At 34.9% G+C, this 16,757-nt stretch overlaps 1 protein-coding gene across 1 annotated transcript in view; it reads left to right on the top strand.

The window, feature by feature from the left end:
* LOC106129182 (synaptogenesis protein syg-2) overlaps window positions 1-16,450 on the top strand; it is a 122,365-nt gene extending 105,915 nt beyond the window's left edge. Inside the window, exons 5-18 of the mRNA XM_060949172.1 lie at window positions 570-680; window positions 4,186-4,392; window positions 6,440-6,585; window positions 7,140-7,290; window positions 7,576-7,706; window positions 8,602-8,761; window positions 10,794-10,955; window positions 11,251-11,385; window positions 11,595-11,801; window positions 11,936-12,085; window positions 12,931-13,048; window positions 13,364-13,491; window positions 15,329-15,432; window positions 16,256-16,450. Coding sequence (XP_060805155.1) covers window positions 570-680; window positions 4,186-4,392; window positions 6,440-6,585; window positions 7,140-7,290; window positions 7,576-7,706; window positions 8,602-8,761; window positions 10,794-10,955; window positions 11,251-11,385; window positions 11,595-11,801; window positions 11,936-12,085; window positions 12,931-13,048; window positions 13,364-13,491; window positions 15,329-15,432; window positions 16,256-16,366 — 2,021 coding nt within the window. The 3' untranslated portion in view covers window positions 16,367-16,450. The remainder of the gene's footprint in view (window positions 1-569; window positions 681-4,185; window positions 4,393-6,439; window positions 6,586-7,139; window positions 7,291-7,575; window positions 7,707-8,601; window positions 8,762-10,793; window positions 10,956-11,250; window positions 11,386-11,594; window positions 11,802-11,935; window positions 12,086-12,930; window positions 13,049-13,363; window positions 13,492-15,328; window positions 15,433-16,255) is intronic.
* Window positions 16,451-16,757: the final 307 nt, after the last annotated feature.

Below are 16,757 nucleotides of genomic sequence, written 5' to 3'. Positions count from 1 at the left end.
TCTTTTGTTAGCAAAGGGATTGCTCCCACAAAGAACCCGCTTACTTACATAATCAGACGTATTCATAACATCATAAAATATCCAATTATCATTGCGAACGGAAGGGCTCTATTAATGGCTTCAAATAATGTTCAAATAAAGCCCTCGTAATATCGCGTATGGGGATAATGTGAACCTTGCTTAATTTTCGGCTTCGAATATCTCTGTTCGTGAAAGTCAATACTGTTGTATGCATACAAATTAAATTGACTCTTTATGAATTAAAAATAATTATATATTTATATAAAATTCTTGAGTTATTGAGTGACAGACTGATGACAAAAAATTCCGGCTTCAAATTTTATTGTCAAGTAAAATATGTAAATTGAGGCAACTACGGACGGTTAAATATGCCTTGAATAGTAAGAAAAACAAAACATATGACAATAATCACCAATCTACCAAAAGCTCTATAGCCAAAACCACGATGACTCCATCAAAAGTGTATGATGTGATGATTCAGACATACCATGTATGTATGATTGGTAGGCATGAACTCAATTTAACAATAGTAATATTTTTTTTTGCAGTACCACCTCATCAGATGCTGTTATACGATAAATCGGGAGCCGATGTTTCTGGTGTCGTTGGACCTTTGGAAGAAGGGTCAGCTCTGGTTCTCGTCTGTGAAGTTCGCGGTGGTAAGTATGATAAGGAAATTTTTCAATGAAAATTCTTCAAACAATTTAAAATAACAAAAAATCACACATAACTTCTGAGAAGCGGTCTTTTATTTGAAAATATTTCTCCAGCCAGATGTACAAAGTCTTCGAATGCTGTTCAGTGATATTTCATCTATTGTGTTGCGTTCGGGTCATCGCTCAAAATGTTTCATTTCACGTTTCTGTTTGAAATCGGTTCGAAAAGAGTCTCAATCTTCATAAACTTCGTGATAAGTAGTTTCATTTCGATACCTAAGTATTCATGAGTCAAATGAAACCTTTTGGATGGAACTTGTGCTGGTCTTTTAATCAGATATCTGCATCAACGGTATGCTGGTTTATTGAGACTATTATCACTGTGGCTAAAACAAAAACTAGTTCATGCTCTGGGGCTGGATTTGATACCCGAGCCCTGTATTATATAATAAAGAATGCAAGCCTTATAATGAATAAAGAAACTCGACGGTTGGTAGTATATAACTGTAAGCCAAAACTATATAAGTACATCATAGTCACAAAGTCTTGAAGGCTACATTTAAATGGATAGCTTAATGATGGAACTTGTTTATAGGTGATTACATGCAGGATTTTAACTGATTCCATGTCCCAAATAGAGTAGCTGAGTGTGTAACTAAGAATACGCAAAGATAAGAGAGAAAGAGAGAGAGATTACAGGTTGTAGCACAACGCGTAATAGAAGAATTTCAAGTTAATACACCTTTTTCGTGCATGACTCAAGCCAAAAGAAGCTATGGAAATATAGGAAGAAAAAGTGTTCCCAATCTATCAACATAATTGCTTTTGTGTATAATAAAAGAAAAATAATTTTTATACCGCCGTTACTTAGTTGCCAGGGCCGTATCATGCCGCACCCTACCTTTCTAATATCGACATAATCAATGTAAGCCATTTAGGGTCGATGAACATTGGCAAAATAGGTCGCTCAACAGTAACCAAATCCGGGCTTACACACCTAATACAAGCTTAAGGCCAACTGCATTTGAACGAGATATTAATTACACGAGATGAACGTAGGGAAATTAATATTCATATAGATTCATATAGATTTGAAGCCATGAAAAATTTTTAATCTATCAGAGGAATGCGGTGTATAAAATATTTTGCCAGTAAATCGTATCGCGGCCACAGGAATTAAAATTATGTCAAGGGTATTAATATGAATGTTTATCTTGATACACATGCACTCAATTATGTAACTGCAGCATGAATTGTAGAAAATTGAGTTCATAAATAGCTCTAATTCTTTATGAAGAGAAAAGTAAATTGTGTAACAATTACTTTTTTCGAAATTGACAATTAAAAGTCGGTAGTGATTTACAAGCTTGGTATACCTTTATAGAGCACAAGTTTTCATCTAGTACTTTGTTATCGAGGGAATTAACAAAGCAATGAAAATTATAATAAAAAACCAAGCCCATAATTTCCAAAATACGTGACATGATTTAGGCTGTTTCCTGATACACCTTTTAATAAAATGATTGTGCGAAACACCTTGTACAGAATTACAATAGAAACCGCGTAATTAAACTAAAGCACTGATAACGGGGCTATTCTCCCGGTCCAGTGCATCATCACAATCGGAGGGCAAGATAAACTGGGTCTGGCGCAAAGCCAACCCACGATGCAGGCTTTCAATGAACCCATTCACATGGAATATCTCTTTTGGAGACTCCAAAGAACCCTGTCGAAAGTAACTGATGTTTGTTCGCGGAGTAAAAAATGCGAGCGCCAAAAAGTTTGATTAAATTCTTTACTCAATAAATTTTGCAATTTTTTTTTTAAATATGAATCAAGCATTTATTAAAAATACTGAGAATGCAAGGGTTCTTATTCAAGTAGGATTATTAAGTTCATATGGAATTGATTTTGAAATTTTAGATTACAAAATCACATTTAATGCAGTTATTACCGTTCTTATTAGGTAATTATATTCGATGTTTCTCAAGTCTGTCCGTATGTTTGTATGCTTAGATCTTTAAAACTTCATAACGGGTTACGATGATTTTGAGTGATACAGGAGTAAAATTTTATGTAACACTGCTACCCGTGGGAAGCCGGGGCGGGTCGCTAGTTATTATTATAAATAAAATTATCATCAAGAAAACCGTATCTTTAAACTATAATTCTTAACGCTTTGGTAGGTATGTATACCAGGATTTGCTAAGAAACAGAGCGAAAATAATGGTGAAATAGTTATTTTAGTAATCATTGAAGCCCTCAAGGATGAATAATTTACCCGGTTTTTATTTCACATTTTACATTATTTCTTCGCTCCTAATAGTTGCAGCGTGATGTTATTATATATAGCCTAAAGCCTTCCTCGATAAGTGGTCTATTCAACACAAATATTTTTTATTTCGAACTACTAGTTCCTGAGATAAGCGCGTTCAATCAAACAAACAAACTCTTCAATTTTATAATATTAGTATACAATTTTATACAAACTGAATGCACGGCGTCGGGCGTCAGAAGGAAGCACTCAAAGAGAAACAGATTATAGAACCTCTCCAAGGACAGTGACAGATAGTGAAAATATCAATGTGTTCTTTTAACCTAACACCTGATATACTACCATATTAGCCAGAGTCAATAGTCAAAGGACTCGAAGGTCACGCGTAGCTGGATCGCTTGATTATGGATGAATATTGAAAGGTTTAAGTATAGTTATTTTTTTATTGATTTTCATAATTTGCACTTGAAGAAAAGCAGCTTGAATGTTATAGTTTAATACCTTCAGTACGTTATACCCGAAGTGTGATAAACTACCTTAAGAGTGGTAATTCCATCGCATCATAACAATCTTTGGACCAGGTTACCTCGGTCCTGGCGTATCGCCAGCCATACTGCGGATTTTCAATGAAGCCATTCAGACGGAATATCTCCCTCAGTGTCCCCCGAAAAGAGACAGCTATAACTTTGTAGGATTACAAATGGATTTAGGTTACATATCAACCAATTTTTATTACTTTTTAGGGTTCCGCACCTAAAAGATAAAAACGGGACCCTATTACTAAGCCTACGCTGGCCGTCTACCCCTTTGTATATCTGTCCGTCTGTCTGTTCATCTGTCTGTCAACAGGCTGTATCTCATAAATTGCGACAGATAGAAAGCTGTTCTTTTTAAATTATGCATATCCGTCGTCGCTACTATATATTTTATTTTTTACTCAATATTAAATGCTAACAGGTGGACGCCTAACATTTTCAAAGAATATTAACGTTTCAAAATTAACAATTAAATTACAATAAAGTATTTATTAAACATATAACAAACGTATTTCGTCTATCGACAGCGCCATCTAATTAATTTCTCTGAACTTATTAGGAGTGGCCATGCAACGTGGTATGCATTGACCGTGTTGTAGTTTTATCGATTAGCGCTGGATGAGATTGCGCGGGACATACGGACAAACAAACTCACTTTTACATGTATAATTTTAGTATGGATTGTGTTTGTTCCCAGGTCGCCCAGAACCAGTAGTATCCTGGCTCATCGATGGCACTCCAGCTCCACAATACATAGGAGTAAAAACTGACACCCACGTGGTGGTGAACAGGTTGGAGCTGCAGAATCTGAAGAGAGAAGACCTCAACAGGACCTTCAAGTGCCGAGCAGCCAACACGCATCTAGTACAGCCACAGGAGAAAATAGTTCGCTTGGAGATGAATTGTAAGTAAAAACAAATTCAGATTAATAAATATATGTTTGTAGTCCCACAAATTATGATATGGTAGGTAAGTGACAGTGTGAAAAGGGTAATGGCGATGAAGCAAATTTCACTTTTATATACTTTAAAAGTTGTACAATACAATCTGTGCGCGAAAAATGAAACTAGTATACATTGTTTTACCTTCGCTTCCAAACCAGGATAGAAAACTGCGATAAATGAATAAAACTACAATCATGAGCATATACATATGATACATGAGATATAATGTACATTTTTGAAAAATACTTTTTGAACTTAAAAAAATCCATGCAAATTTTTTTGCTTTTTTCCTTCAAAATACCTACATACCAAAAAATATTTCCCATAAAACAAAACACGAAAAATAATTTAAAAATGAAGTAACACAATCTGGAGCGGCCTACTCTAGTTGCACACATCAGCAATCACGAGGGACTTATAATTAATTACTCGTTTCGTTTGCAACTGGAACTCTCGCCGTAATGAATTTCCCACATTTTCTGCGGGAAATTCCCCGTCGACACACCCGTTTTAAACTAGTTTCTTCTGCTAGTACCTTAATTGGCTAGATGTAGGTCGTTATTATATTATATACTTCTAAATTTTGCATTTTGGTTACACTTTCATTATTGGACGTACAATGAGAACGAGTGAGAAGGTTAATCATTATATTTTACAAATTATTAAAATATTAATGATATTCGAAATTAACTTTTCAATGAATTCGCAGATAACAAATTCAAAAACAAATATTACCAAATATTATCAACTAATGCAAAGCTTAACGCCTGATTCCATTCAAATATAGTAGATTTATTTTATATGTTCTGTTTAGAGAATTCCGAGCTAAATACCTGAGATTTTAATCGTAAATACTTTTGATGGGAGTAAGATAATATAATGTTTTCCACTAAGCGTTCATTTACTAATGCTCAAAATGAAGTGAAATTAAACATCTTCAGCCTAATTGAGACAAGATTGGCTTAAAAACGAATAGATCTACTTTGTTGGAAAGAATTTTCGGGTAGAAAACTCTTGTAATTAAGAGAGGAGTAAGTACCAAGTCAATTGGGTTTTCTTGGGATCAATTGAGTGGGTCTCAAGGTTAAGTCCAATAATAGAAGTGTAAATAGATGATTCATTATGGACAGGAGTGTCAATTTGTTGTACTTAACGAGTTTCTTTCCTGAGCCTTTGGAATACATCATTAAGGAGTTTGTGGTTTTTAAGGAATGGAATATTTGAACCCGACCTTATTCGGTTTATTTTTAAAACTAGAATTTGGTATCGTTATTTTTGTTTACTGATGAAATGAAAGGGCTTTAAAAAATTTACGAGGTAATTTGACTTCAATTCTAACTTGCACTGCAGAGGGCTCCTGAAAAAAAATTGTGATGCAAAGTTCGGTTCAAATCCTTCCACATTATGGACAATACATTGTTTGGAATCAATTCTATTTTGAGGAAACATCATGAGGAAACTTGAAAATTCAGAAAACAAACTGGATGTTTTACGATAATCTAATATAGGTCAGACGGTACTCATTCTGTGTAAACACCTGAAGATCGTGGTCACAGGTGGAAACCAGCCTCATCCATATTATATGACGCTGTAACCGTGACTATTTCCAGAAGGATTACATACATACATAAAATCACGCCTCTTTCCTGGAGGGGTAGGCAGAGACTACCTCTTTCCTCTTGCCACGATCTCTGCATACTTCCTTCGCTTCATCCACATTCATAACTCTTTCCATGCAAGCGCGGCGGTTTCAGGTACTTTTGACCTGACCCTTTACCAGGACGTCCTTAATTTGATCAAGATACGTTCGTCTAGGTCTTCCCACTCCGACCTTTCCCTCCACACTCTCCTTGTATATCTGCTTAGTCAACCTGCTTTCATTTATCCTCTCCACATGACCGAACCATCTCAACATACCCTCTTCTATTCCTGTAACTACATCTTCTTTCACATCCAGAAGGATTATTACGCTGAATACTTTTAAGTAAAGATAAATGTTTGTTTTAGTGGCGCCAGTCTCCGTGACCCTCTTGAACAGACCTCAGCAACTTATAGCTGGAGCAGCGTCAACCCTAAGATGTATAGCTGAAGGTAGCCGACCTTCCGCGGAGATCACTTGGTTCAAGGATAGCAGGAGTTTTGAAAAGGAGAAGGTAATTAAGTTTAACTAGTCTTGAGCTTTGTTTCCCAAATTTCGTTTTTATTCAGTATTGTTATTTTTTAAAATTACATGTAGATATTCTTAATGTTTGCAAACAGGAATTGACGCGACCATACCGTACAAAGTATCAAATTACATGTTGTTCAATTTTATTGTATTGATTTTGTAACTTTTTTTTATATTTTACTTATTTCATTTTATATTACGTCTCGTTGCCTATAAACAAGTAGGTAATTAGAAAGTAAACTTTTTAATTACCATTATTACATTACCAAGACACATAATTATGATGAACTTTTATTGGTAAAAATTCATACATTAAACTAATAAACAAAAATAAAAGAACACATTTGTATTAGCCTTATAAAGAGTCGTATATTTAAGTACCTAGTTATTCAATTTGATCAAAATATCTTCTTAATTTATACATTTACTTTTATTTATTAACTGGTAGAAGAATCCGTAAGCTTTACCAAGTATGTAGTTTTACATGATTTTGTAAAAAAAATAACTTAAATTTATCTCTATCTATCTTTTATTTAACAGATAACTGAACACTCCAACGACACGTTATCTATGAGCACCCTAGTGTACACCCCGACTCCGGCCGACAACGGCGCGGTAGTGAAATGCGTAGCCGTCAACCCCTCGCTGCCGACTAAAGCCATCGACGATCACTTCACGCTCAATGTTGTATGTTAGTATTCTATTTTCAAAAGTATTCCAATTTTAAACTGTATAGAATACTTTTATAGTGGATTATATCAAGTATGCTTGTTTACCTACTCACTGAGTCCGGAAATAATGAAACGATGGTGAAAAGCCATCGACGAAAAACTTTACGCTCAACGTTGCATGTTATTTTGCTATTTACAAAAATATTCTCTCATCAAACTGTTTAGAAACTGGTTTCTCAATAAGAAATAGATAAAGACCTGGTGAAAAATATTTTTAATTTTAACTGGAATAATTTTACCTGCAGACAGCCCTCTAGTGACGTTATCACTTGGCAGCACCTTGAACCCACACGACATAAAGGAGGGAGACGACGTCTACTTCGAGTGTAATGTACGCGCCAACCCGAGGGAACATAGGATATCCTGGTATCATAACGTAAGTAACTATGTAATAGTTACTACTACTATACTATAGTACGTTCCGAAATTAATGAAATTAATTTGAATCACAAAATAATAGTCAAGATTATAACAACACGCGCTCGTCCACTAAAATGTCGGTGGATAATTTATCTTGCGCGTTAAAAGTAAGGTTTAATATTCTGGCCAACCAACTGGTGACCGGTTACAATTTGATTACTAAATATGATATAAAAACTTATTATTTTTTTTTCATTTATTGTGGCACAAACAGTAAAAAATACAGGTAGATTACAAAGACAGTAAACAATATAGTAGACCAAACAGTGCCGATTATGTTTATGGTGTAGTAATTATAAAAGCATGCTTGTTAACAATCAGATGATCTTAATTATCCTAATCGTGATTTAGTACAGTGAAGTTGTGAGAGCATTGTTATCCCATAAATATAAAAGAATCAATACAAAAAGAAAAGAAATCAAATACAAAAATTATTCCTTTCCCATTTCCAAAAAAAACTTATCTTTATGCAATGCTATCTACAATATTTCTACATAAATATCGCAAACCAACACCACCCTATAATTGAGCAGTGTAAAGCTTGACCACAATAAATAAGTACCTATATTCATTTTATAACACCAAATACGTTAAGTCATGTTTATTTAAATATAAACCTATCTGTTTTATAAGATGTGCTTATAGTAATGTAGGAGCCATAAACATGACTGACTACTTTAAAGCGTTAGATTATGTTTACTTTATTTGAGTCATTGCCAGCTGATTATTATAATTCACTTTTTAACCGTCATATAGCAAGGGCGTAATATTTTTGGTCTAGCTTTATTCTAATTATTCGCTGCGTTTAATAAACATTGAAGACTGGAATGATGATGAATTGCCCCTTCTAGGACAGGCCGGTGACGCAGAACATGTCATCAGGCATCATCCTCAGCACTCGTTCCCTGGTGCTGCAGAAGGTGACGAGGCAAGAAGCCGGGGGGTACTCCTGCAGAGCTGCTAACACCAGGGGGGAAACCTCGAGTGACATGGTCTGGTTGAGGGTGCAATGTAAGTTTCTGTAATTTTATAAAACGAAATATAAAAATAAGCTAGCTTTTACTTGCTTTGATACTTACAAAATTCATTACAATTGGTCCTGAAGGCTAACTGTCAATACGTTTTAAACAGACTCACCCCGTTTTGTCATTAGTGGGGATGTAGGAATATAACGGCTGCCTTTCTATCTGTCTATTATGCTAATACTCGTACGGGTAGTAATCCTAGATCAAACATAGGCTACCATTTTTTGGTAAATCCCAAGGGAAAGACGCAAAAGGAGAATTTTAGTTAAACGCGGGCTGCGCTGCGTGTCATTATATATATATATATTAATATATTATGGTTTATAAACTATATTTATAAGCTTAACACTTAGTCGCCTTTTACGACATCCATGGGAACGAGATGGAGTGGTTCTATTCTTTTTTTTTGGTGCCGAGAACCACAAACCCTATTCAGTTATAAATATACAAAAACTGCATATTATCTTATTTCTACCTTATACATAAAACGACCCTTCTATATGACCCTTCATACGTATATACAAGGGTCGCAATTGAATCACGCTTTGATTATACGGTATGCTTGTAAATCAACGACTACGTCCGTACATTTGTTATGTTACACATCGAGGCTTCGCTTCCTTCCTAACGTGACTAGTGTTGCCGAATTATCGATAGTTTGACTATCAACAGCTTACCCCTGGAAATCACTTAAAATAGGACTATCGATATCTAGTTATATAGGTATAACAAAAGTTAGATAGCCCTGTAAAATTTGTGGTGGTTAAAGCGGGAGCTCGTGTAAAAACCCGAGTTACAGATCCTAGGATCATGAGCACCCCGGATTTCTCTCCAGAGAGGTGGCGATGTAACCATGACTATCGCCTATAGTCATGTCTACTATCCTAAATATGTATTGCCACCATTGTTAGAACTAAACTATCGATATTTTTTATTACTATTTAAGGCACCACTAAGCCTGACCGTTAATTGGCAACGTGAAGTGAAGACTAAATAACTCGCCGGCGAAATAATAACCACTACATTTATATTCATCGTTTTATGACAGGCACTGGTCGGTGGATATTTTAAATTTATGACGCTGTTTATTTTCGGAGCAATAAAGCGATCGTTTGATAAGGCCATCGGTATTTTGATGGTTATTTTATTTTATGAAGTTGTTACCGTTGTTGGTCATATTCAACTACTATTTTAGGTTAATTTATGCAATTTTGAGTTTGCCTTATATTTAGATTGACTAATATTTAATTTTAGGGAACAAAAGCACTTAAATATTCTGTGAAATAATACATTCAGTTCAATATACATATGTATATTGTGTAATTTTTAAAAATACATTTTAGTAAAGTGAAGTTATTTGAGACTTTAATTTAGTGAAGTTAATGGTTAAAACAAATTGTTAAATTCTTATAACTCGTAACTATTTCATTAAAACACCCAACCAACCACTATAAATTCAAACTAAACAAAGGAATTAAAGTGATTCCACAAAACAACAGATTGCGGGCACGATCTGTAATATTAGGCAATAATTCTGATGATTTATGCCTGCCTACCCGCCGGCAATTACTATGCGGGAAGGAAGTACGTCGATCCCCGCTGCAATCATTTGGATATTCGTAGACACGAATTTATTACCCGTGAAGGTACAGGACATATAATTTGTTTACGTGAATGTTGAGGTATATGGAACGAAATTTAGGTCGCACGTAAGTCTTGTGCTAAATTATTGTTGCCTAAATTTGATTAATAGAATTTTAGTAACAGTAATAGAGCAGTCTACGCAGAAAGTTGTCTTCAATGTTGGTTTGATAACAAAGAAAAGGAGTGAAGTTCTCTTCCCGCACAGTTTCTTTATTGTTATGACCCAAATAGGCATCAGATAAAATAATAGACCCAGAAATTTTTATGAGTTTTATAATTCGGTAAAATGTTGTTTTACTTGAAGCCAAATATAAGCCTATCTTTATTAGTATAGTAATAATTTGTGAGTTTATAAAACTGTTCCCTTTACACAGATGCTCCAGTATGCAGCGAGTTATCTCCACAAGTGGTGGGCGCGGCATTGGATGAAGCACTGCGCGTGCGCTGTTCAGTACACGCGGATCCAGCTGAAGTAACTTTTCTATGGCAGTTCAACAATAGTGGAGAGAGTTTCAACGTTTCGCCAGCTAGATACGGTAACATTCTATTTCTTTAATTACTATCACATTTGGTTATACATACGAGTACATATAGTCACATCTATATCACTTGCGGGGTAGACAGAGCCAACAGTCTTAAAAAGACTGATAGGCAACGTCCAGCTTTTTGGCTTGCGATAGAATTTATTATTTGATTATTGTATTTCCAAATGGTGGCTGTTATAAATAGCATGTAATATAAGCACAAGATATAACCATAATATTAACAAAGTTTATTTAAATTCTGAATCTAAAAATAATGAGTAAAAACATTTTGTTTTTCTTATGACAGGTACACTTAATGGCAGCGTCAGTGAGCTCCGATACACTCCAGCAAGTGAACGAGATTATGGAGCCCTAACATGTAGAGGTACCAACGCCGTGGGCCGCCAAGAACAGCCCTGTGTCTTCCAAATTGTTCCTGCAGGTAGGTAGCTTTAGATAATTGTACATTGAAAATACAAATACATTATATTGCAATGTATTATGGCACAAAATTAAAACAAAATGATACAAAGACAAGAAGTATTTTAGAAGCGAATATTTCACATCGATGAAATTACGTTTAGTATAAGGATAACTTTAAGGTTTTCAACTACAAAGTCCTAAACTCTTACAATAATATCATCAACATAGCTCGACCATCGCCACCTCGCAACTGCACGGTGACAGCGGGGAACAACTCTAACTCCATCGAGGATTCCGACCACGAGGACGTGGGGGAAGCCCTGGTGGTCCGCTGCGTCGCTGGCTATGATGGTGGTCTACCGCAACTGGTTGTCCTGGAAGCCCTGGATTCAGTTACCGGGACCATAAAGTTTAACGTCACTGCTAATGAGACTGGTGGGTTAATTACATTATAATTTGTATATTACGTAGTTAACGCAGTTAAGTCATGAGTTACTCTTTAATTTGGGCACATAATGGACACTGGAAAAAAATTTGATACTTAAAATTTTACGTTTGTCTTTCAATAGATGGCGTAGCTCTGTTCTTAGTACCGGCTGCTGTACTGTACACTAGTAGAAATTCTCTGCGTCTGACCGTGCATTCAAGGAACGACAAAGGGGCATCAGAACGAATCATGGTACACGCCCTAGCTTATCAAGATCCTGAGCGAAGAACAGGCAAGTTTTTTTTTATTTTGTACCGTCATTCTTTCTCTCTCTCTTTTTCCCGCTTTTTCTTTTTCCCGTCTGTACCCTCCACCGATATGCCGAGGCCAGAAGCCTCAGGGCCCGGTTGTAACGTTCTACCTTCACAATCTCAACAAATAATGAATCTCTATTCTTACAATGTTAATCTCATATTCTACATACCTGTTAGAAAGCATGAAGGAACAGGTCGTCAACCAAAACACTTACTTTTTTGCAGTAGATACTATTTAAGTACCATATTTGATAAAATTATTGAAATATCTACTACATTATTGACTCGCAAAAATAACATGATTTTTTTCCAAATTATTTCCTTTATATTTTTTCATTAATTCTCTTGTGCGATATATAATATTATGGTTTGTCCATCTTAGTATTATGCCCAAGAACAGAAGTTTAATATCACATTTTTCGCATTATTGTTGCCTGGTGTATACGAAGCCATAAATCAAACTTTATTTGCACTATCAATAGTGTCAAAACATTGAATCTAAAAAATATTTATTGCAATTCTCTTCTATTAAAATATATTTAAAAATACTGGCTCAAAATAAAGGTGTGCATTTAGATTTTTCCAAAAAATATAATTGGAGTAATTGAGTGCACAAAGGGTTTTATGTATGTATTGACTGCTACTATTGACTATGGTAGGTATTATTGTGTTAAAACATTCGAAAATTTCAATTCCAAAGACGAGATATTTACCGCTTTGGTAAGTAAATCATATATAAGGTATTTCTTTATTATTATGTTCACCTTTGTGGTTGATCGGTAAAGAATATGAAAAATTAATAATAATAAATGTTCCGGTGTAGATGGCAGCAATGGACTAGTGGCTGGAGTAAGCAAACCGACATTTTGGGCGATTATCCTCACAGTCGTCATATGCGCAAGCGTCGCTGTATCCACAGCGTACTTTTTACGGAGAAAAAGGTAAAGTTTTAGTTAACTCAATAGAAATTTCAACATTTTTTACTGCAGACGTTTTAATTTTTTTGTCATGGTTGTATAGCTGATGTAAAAAGAACTCGAAATTTATATATTTTTTGTATGTTTGTCTCTCCGTCTGCCACAGCCGTTTAATTTAAATACGAATTCTTTTTAAGAGTATAATTTGCATAGCAATCTTCATAATCTGTCGCTACATCAGACAATATAAAAAACTTTTCAGTTCTTAATAAGTCAAAGGCCTAACATATTATATATACTTACTTCTTACATGTACAATTTACTAAATGTTCCTTACAGGGCCAGGATTCCAACTAAACAGCAGTCTTCGGAACTTCAGCTGAACGCTGGAGACGGCCAGTACGTGGTCGCGTTTACATTGAAACCTCCGAAGCAAGCCCAGCCGGATATTTTGAATCCCCAACCGGGTAAGTACTGTTGTAGATTACTGGAATCCCCATATTTTATTGTCCACACAATGAGGTGATCGGATCACAACGCACGGACCAAGAGTTGTAAGTCTGCTAAAGACCAGGTACAAAAAACCCTTTCCAACTTGGATTACAGCTGTTGCCTACTATCAACATCAGTAGTTGAAAATATTTGCCTGTTCTGTATCTATCTCCTTACGATATTAAGAAGTGATCCAATTTCTAACTGAAGGAAACCCGCGGGTTTGACCAAGAAATTGTAAAAATTGTATACTAAGATTGTAAAAGACCTACTTTTAAAGAGAGGTGTCCTTTTGGGAGGAAAAGAAAATAGTTTAAACTATTTCACATTACGTCATTATTATTGCATATTTAAAAAAATATACATTCAGTCAGAAAAGTATCGGGAATGGATTATTTATTTATGGTTCCATATTCAAATTTTTGTTTTTTTTGTTGTTGTTAGATTGGCACAACTGTTTTCCATTTTGGCGCGGAGTTTGAGTTGCATCTGTTGTTTACATTAAATACAGTGCTATTTTTAGTTATATCATATCTAGTGTGTATTGCTAATTTCATAATGGATAAAAACATCGAACAAAGAGTTTGTCTTAAATTTTGCATTGCCAATGGAATATCGTGTTCGGAGTCACTGAAAATGTTACAGAAGGCTTACGGTGAATCGACTTTATCAAAAACTCGTGCTTATGAGTGGTACAAAGCGTTCAAAAGCGGTCGAGATGTGATGGAAGATTTGCCTCGCTCTGGTAGGCCATCAACGTCTGCAACTGAAGTTAACATCGCAAAAGTGAAGGAAATAGTGACTGAAAATCCTCATTCAACTTTGAGAGAGATAGCCACCGAACTTTCTGTATCTCACGAGTCGATCCGTACCATTTTAACTAATAATTTGGGTATGAAACATGTTGCCGCTCGGCTAGTCCCAAAAGACCTGGATTTTTTTCAAAAACTCAATCGCATGAGAGTCGCTGAGGACATGCTAGAACGAGTCAATTCCGACCCAACATTCATGAAACGCATTGTTACTGGTGACGAGACGTGGGTTTACGAGTTTGACATGCAAACTAGTCAACAAGCTTCAGAGTGGCGCCTTCCAACTGAACCGAAACCGAAAAAACCACGCCAAAGTCGTTCAAAAGTCAAAGTCATGTTGACTGTTTTCTTTGACTATCGCGGTGTTGTGCACTCGGAATTCTTGCCGGAAGGTCAAACGGTAAATAAGGAATATTATTTGAGTGTTATGCGGCGTTTAAGAGAGCAAATCCGACGAAAAAGGCCAGATTTGTGGAAAGAAAATTCTTGGATTTTGCACCATGATAATGCACCTTCGCACAAGGCCATCATTGTGAACGAATTTTTAACCAAACACTCAACAAATACCATCGAGCAACCACTATATTCACCAGATATGGCTCCAGCCGACTTTTTTCTTTTTCCTAAACTCAAATTACCACTTCGTGGCACCCGTTTTCAATCGGTAGAAGACATAAAAGAGAATTCGCGGCGAGAACTGACCTCAATTCCGGAAACAGCGTTTAAAAAATGTTTTGATGATTGGATTATTCGTTGGCGTAAGTGTATCGTTTCTAAAGGAGCATATTTTGAAGGTGATAAAATAAATTTGGATGAATAACAAACAGTTTGTGTATTATTGATCTTTTCCCGCTACTTTCTTGACAGAGTAGTAAATCAGAAAATCGGTCCCAAATCCCAAAGCATGGAGATAAATCCAACCAGGAATCCGCAATTTCGATGGATTCTATATTTAAATTAATTCTTATTATTTTTCTTCTTATAACACCGTTATTTTTAGACGGCGACCCTCCAGACTCAAGGTGTGTCGAGCCCGTCAAAAATGGCGCCCTTGGCGAGTGGACGAGTGGTCTCGGGTCGCTTCACACGGAAGATTCTGGAAACGTGAGATTTTATTACTTTATTTTACACCCATGGGGAACTTAATGGGCAATACGAGTTATATGGCCGTAATTAATACTCGTACATACCTACTACATATATGACTAAACCATTATTATCTAACGGTGAAGTGTGTGAAGATTATATTTTATATAAATTTTGCATTTAACCTAGTTAGATAATTCATTTGAAAGAAAGGATCTAACAAATAAATTTGTTACAATTTTTGTTATTGTAGCTTTGCATAAAAAGAACTAATTGATATTTTTACATATATGTAATATGTATATGTATATACCTCACTTACAACCACGGGCGATATCACTAAAATAACCTATAATATTTTATTTTTATTGAGAATTTATTTAGATTTGAACGTATAAAAAATGTTAGTTCTGAACTTAATCAAATTAATATTTAGTTTTTAAAAACGCAACACAAAAATCAAACTATCGAATTACAACGAGCAAGTTTTATTCGGATGCAAATTTTTGGCTGAAAATAAAATCGTATTTTGCAATTCCGATATAGTCCTAGTTCATAACAGAACAACTAAATTAGTTTTGTTTGTAATATTTTTACTTAATAGATGAAGTTAATTTATTCAATGAAGTAATTTCAATGTAAAGTTATTCAATGATGGACTCATTTCACATAATTTTTTTTTTCAAATATTTTTTATTGTCATTATTCGAAGATTTTTTTAAAGATTTTAAAGACCACTCTGTTTAATTTTGAAGACTATTTTCTTCAAGTATTCATACAAAAAGGTACAAAAGGAACTAAAGTGGTATATAATTATATTACTTTCTTACATTTTTCACAGATGTTGTCTCCACCAAGATCAACAGGCAAAGTGCTGTCAAATAACATGACTTTAAGTAGGCGAGAGCATCTTATAGCTGAAGAAATTCCAGGGCCGGAGAGTTGTGTATAAAATAAAATAGAAAACATTTGTAATTTTTGTACATAGTTAATTGTATGTAATGACTGTCAAATTGTGATAAACAAGTTGTAAATAATAAACGAAACGATGGAATAAAGTTTGAAGTTGAAAGTGTATGTTTTTTTCTTTGTTTATCTGAAACCCATAATTTTCTTTAGTTCGATATATTCAGGAATCAATCATTTACAGTTTAATTGTTTGTTTTAATTAATTATAAACTTATTTGGTAGTTTTATTTACCCATCCATTTCGTATTTCACACATAAATGAAACAAGTCATGGTATTGTAAATTGTTAAATGATTTAATATTTTATGGCTCCCATCATACATACCGACATATGGTCACGGATATATATGTATATGTCTTGCGGGGCTGTCAGA

Source organism: Amyelois transitella, chromosome 18 (assembly GCF_032362555.1).
Source record: "Amyelois transitella isolate CPQ chromosome 18, ilAmyTran1.1, whole genome shotgun sequence".
Taxonomy (NCBI): Eukaryota; Metazoa; Arthropoda; class Insecta; order Lepidoptera; family Pyralidae; genus Amyelois; species Amyelois transitella.
Note: the sequence above shows the minus strand (reverse complement) of the source record. Positions and strands in the feature narration are given on the sequence as shown.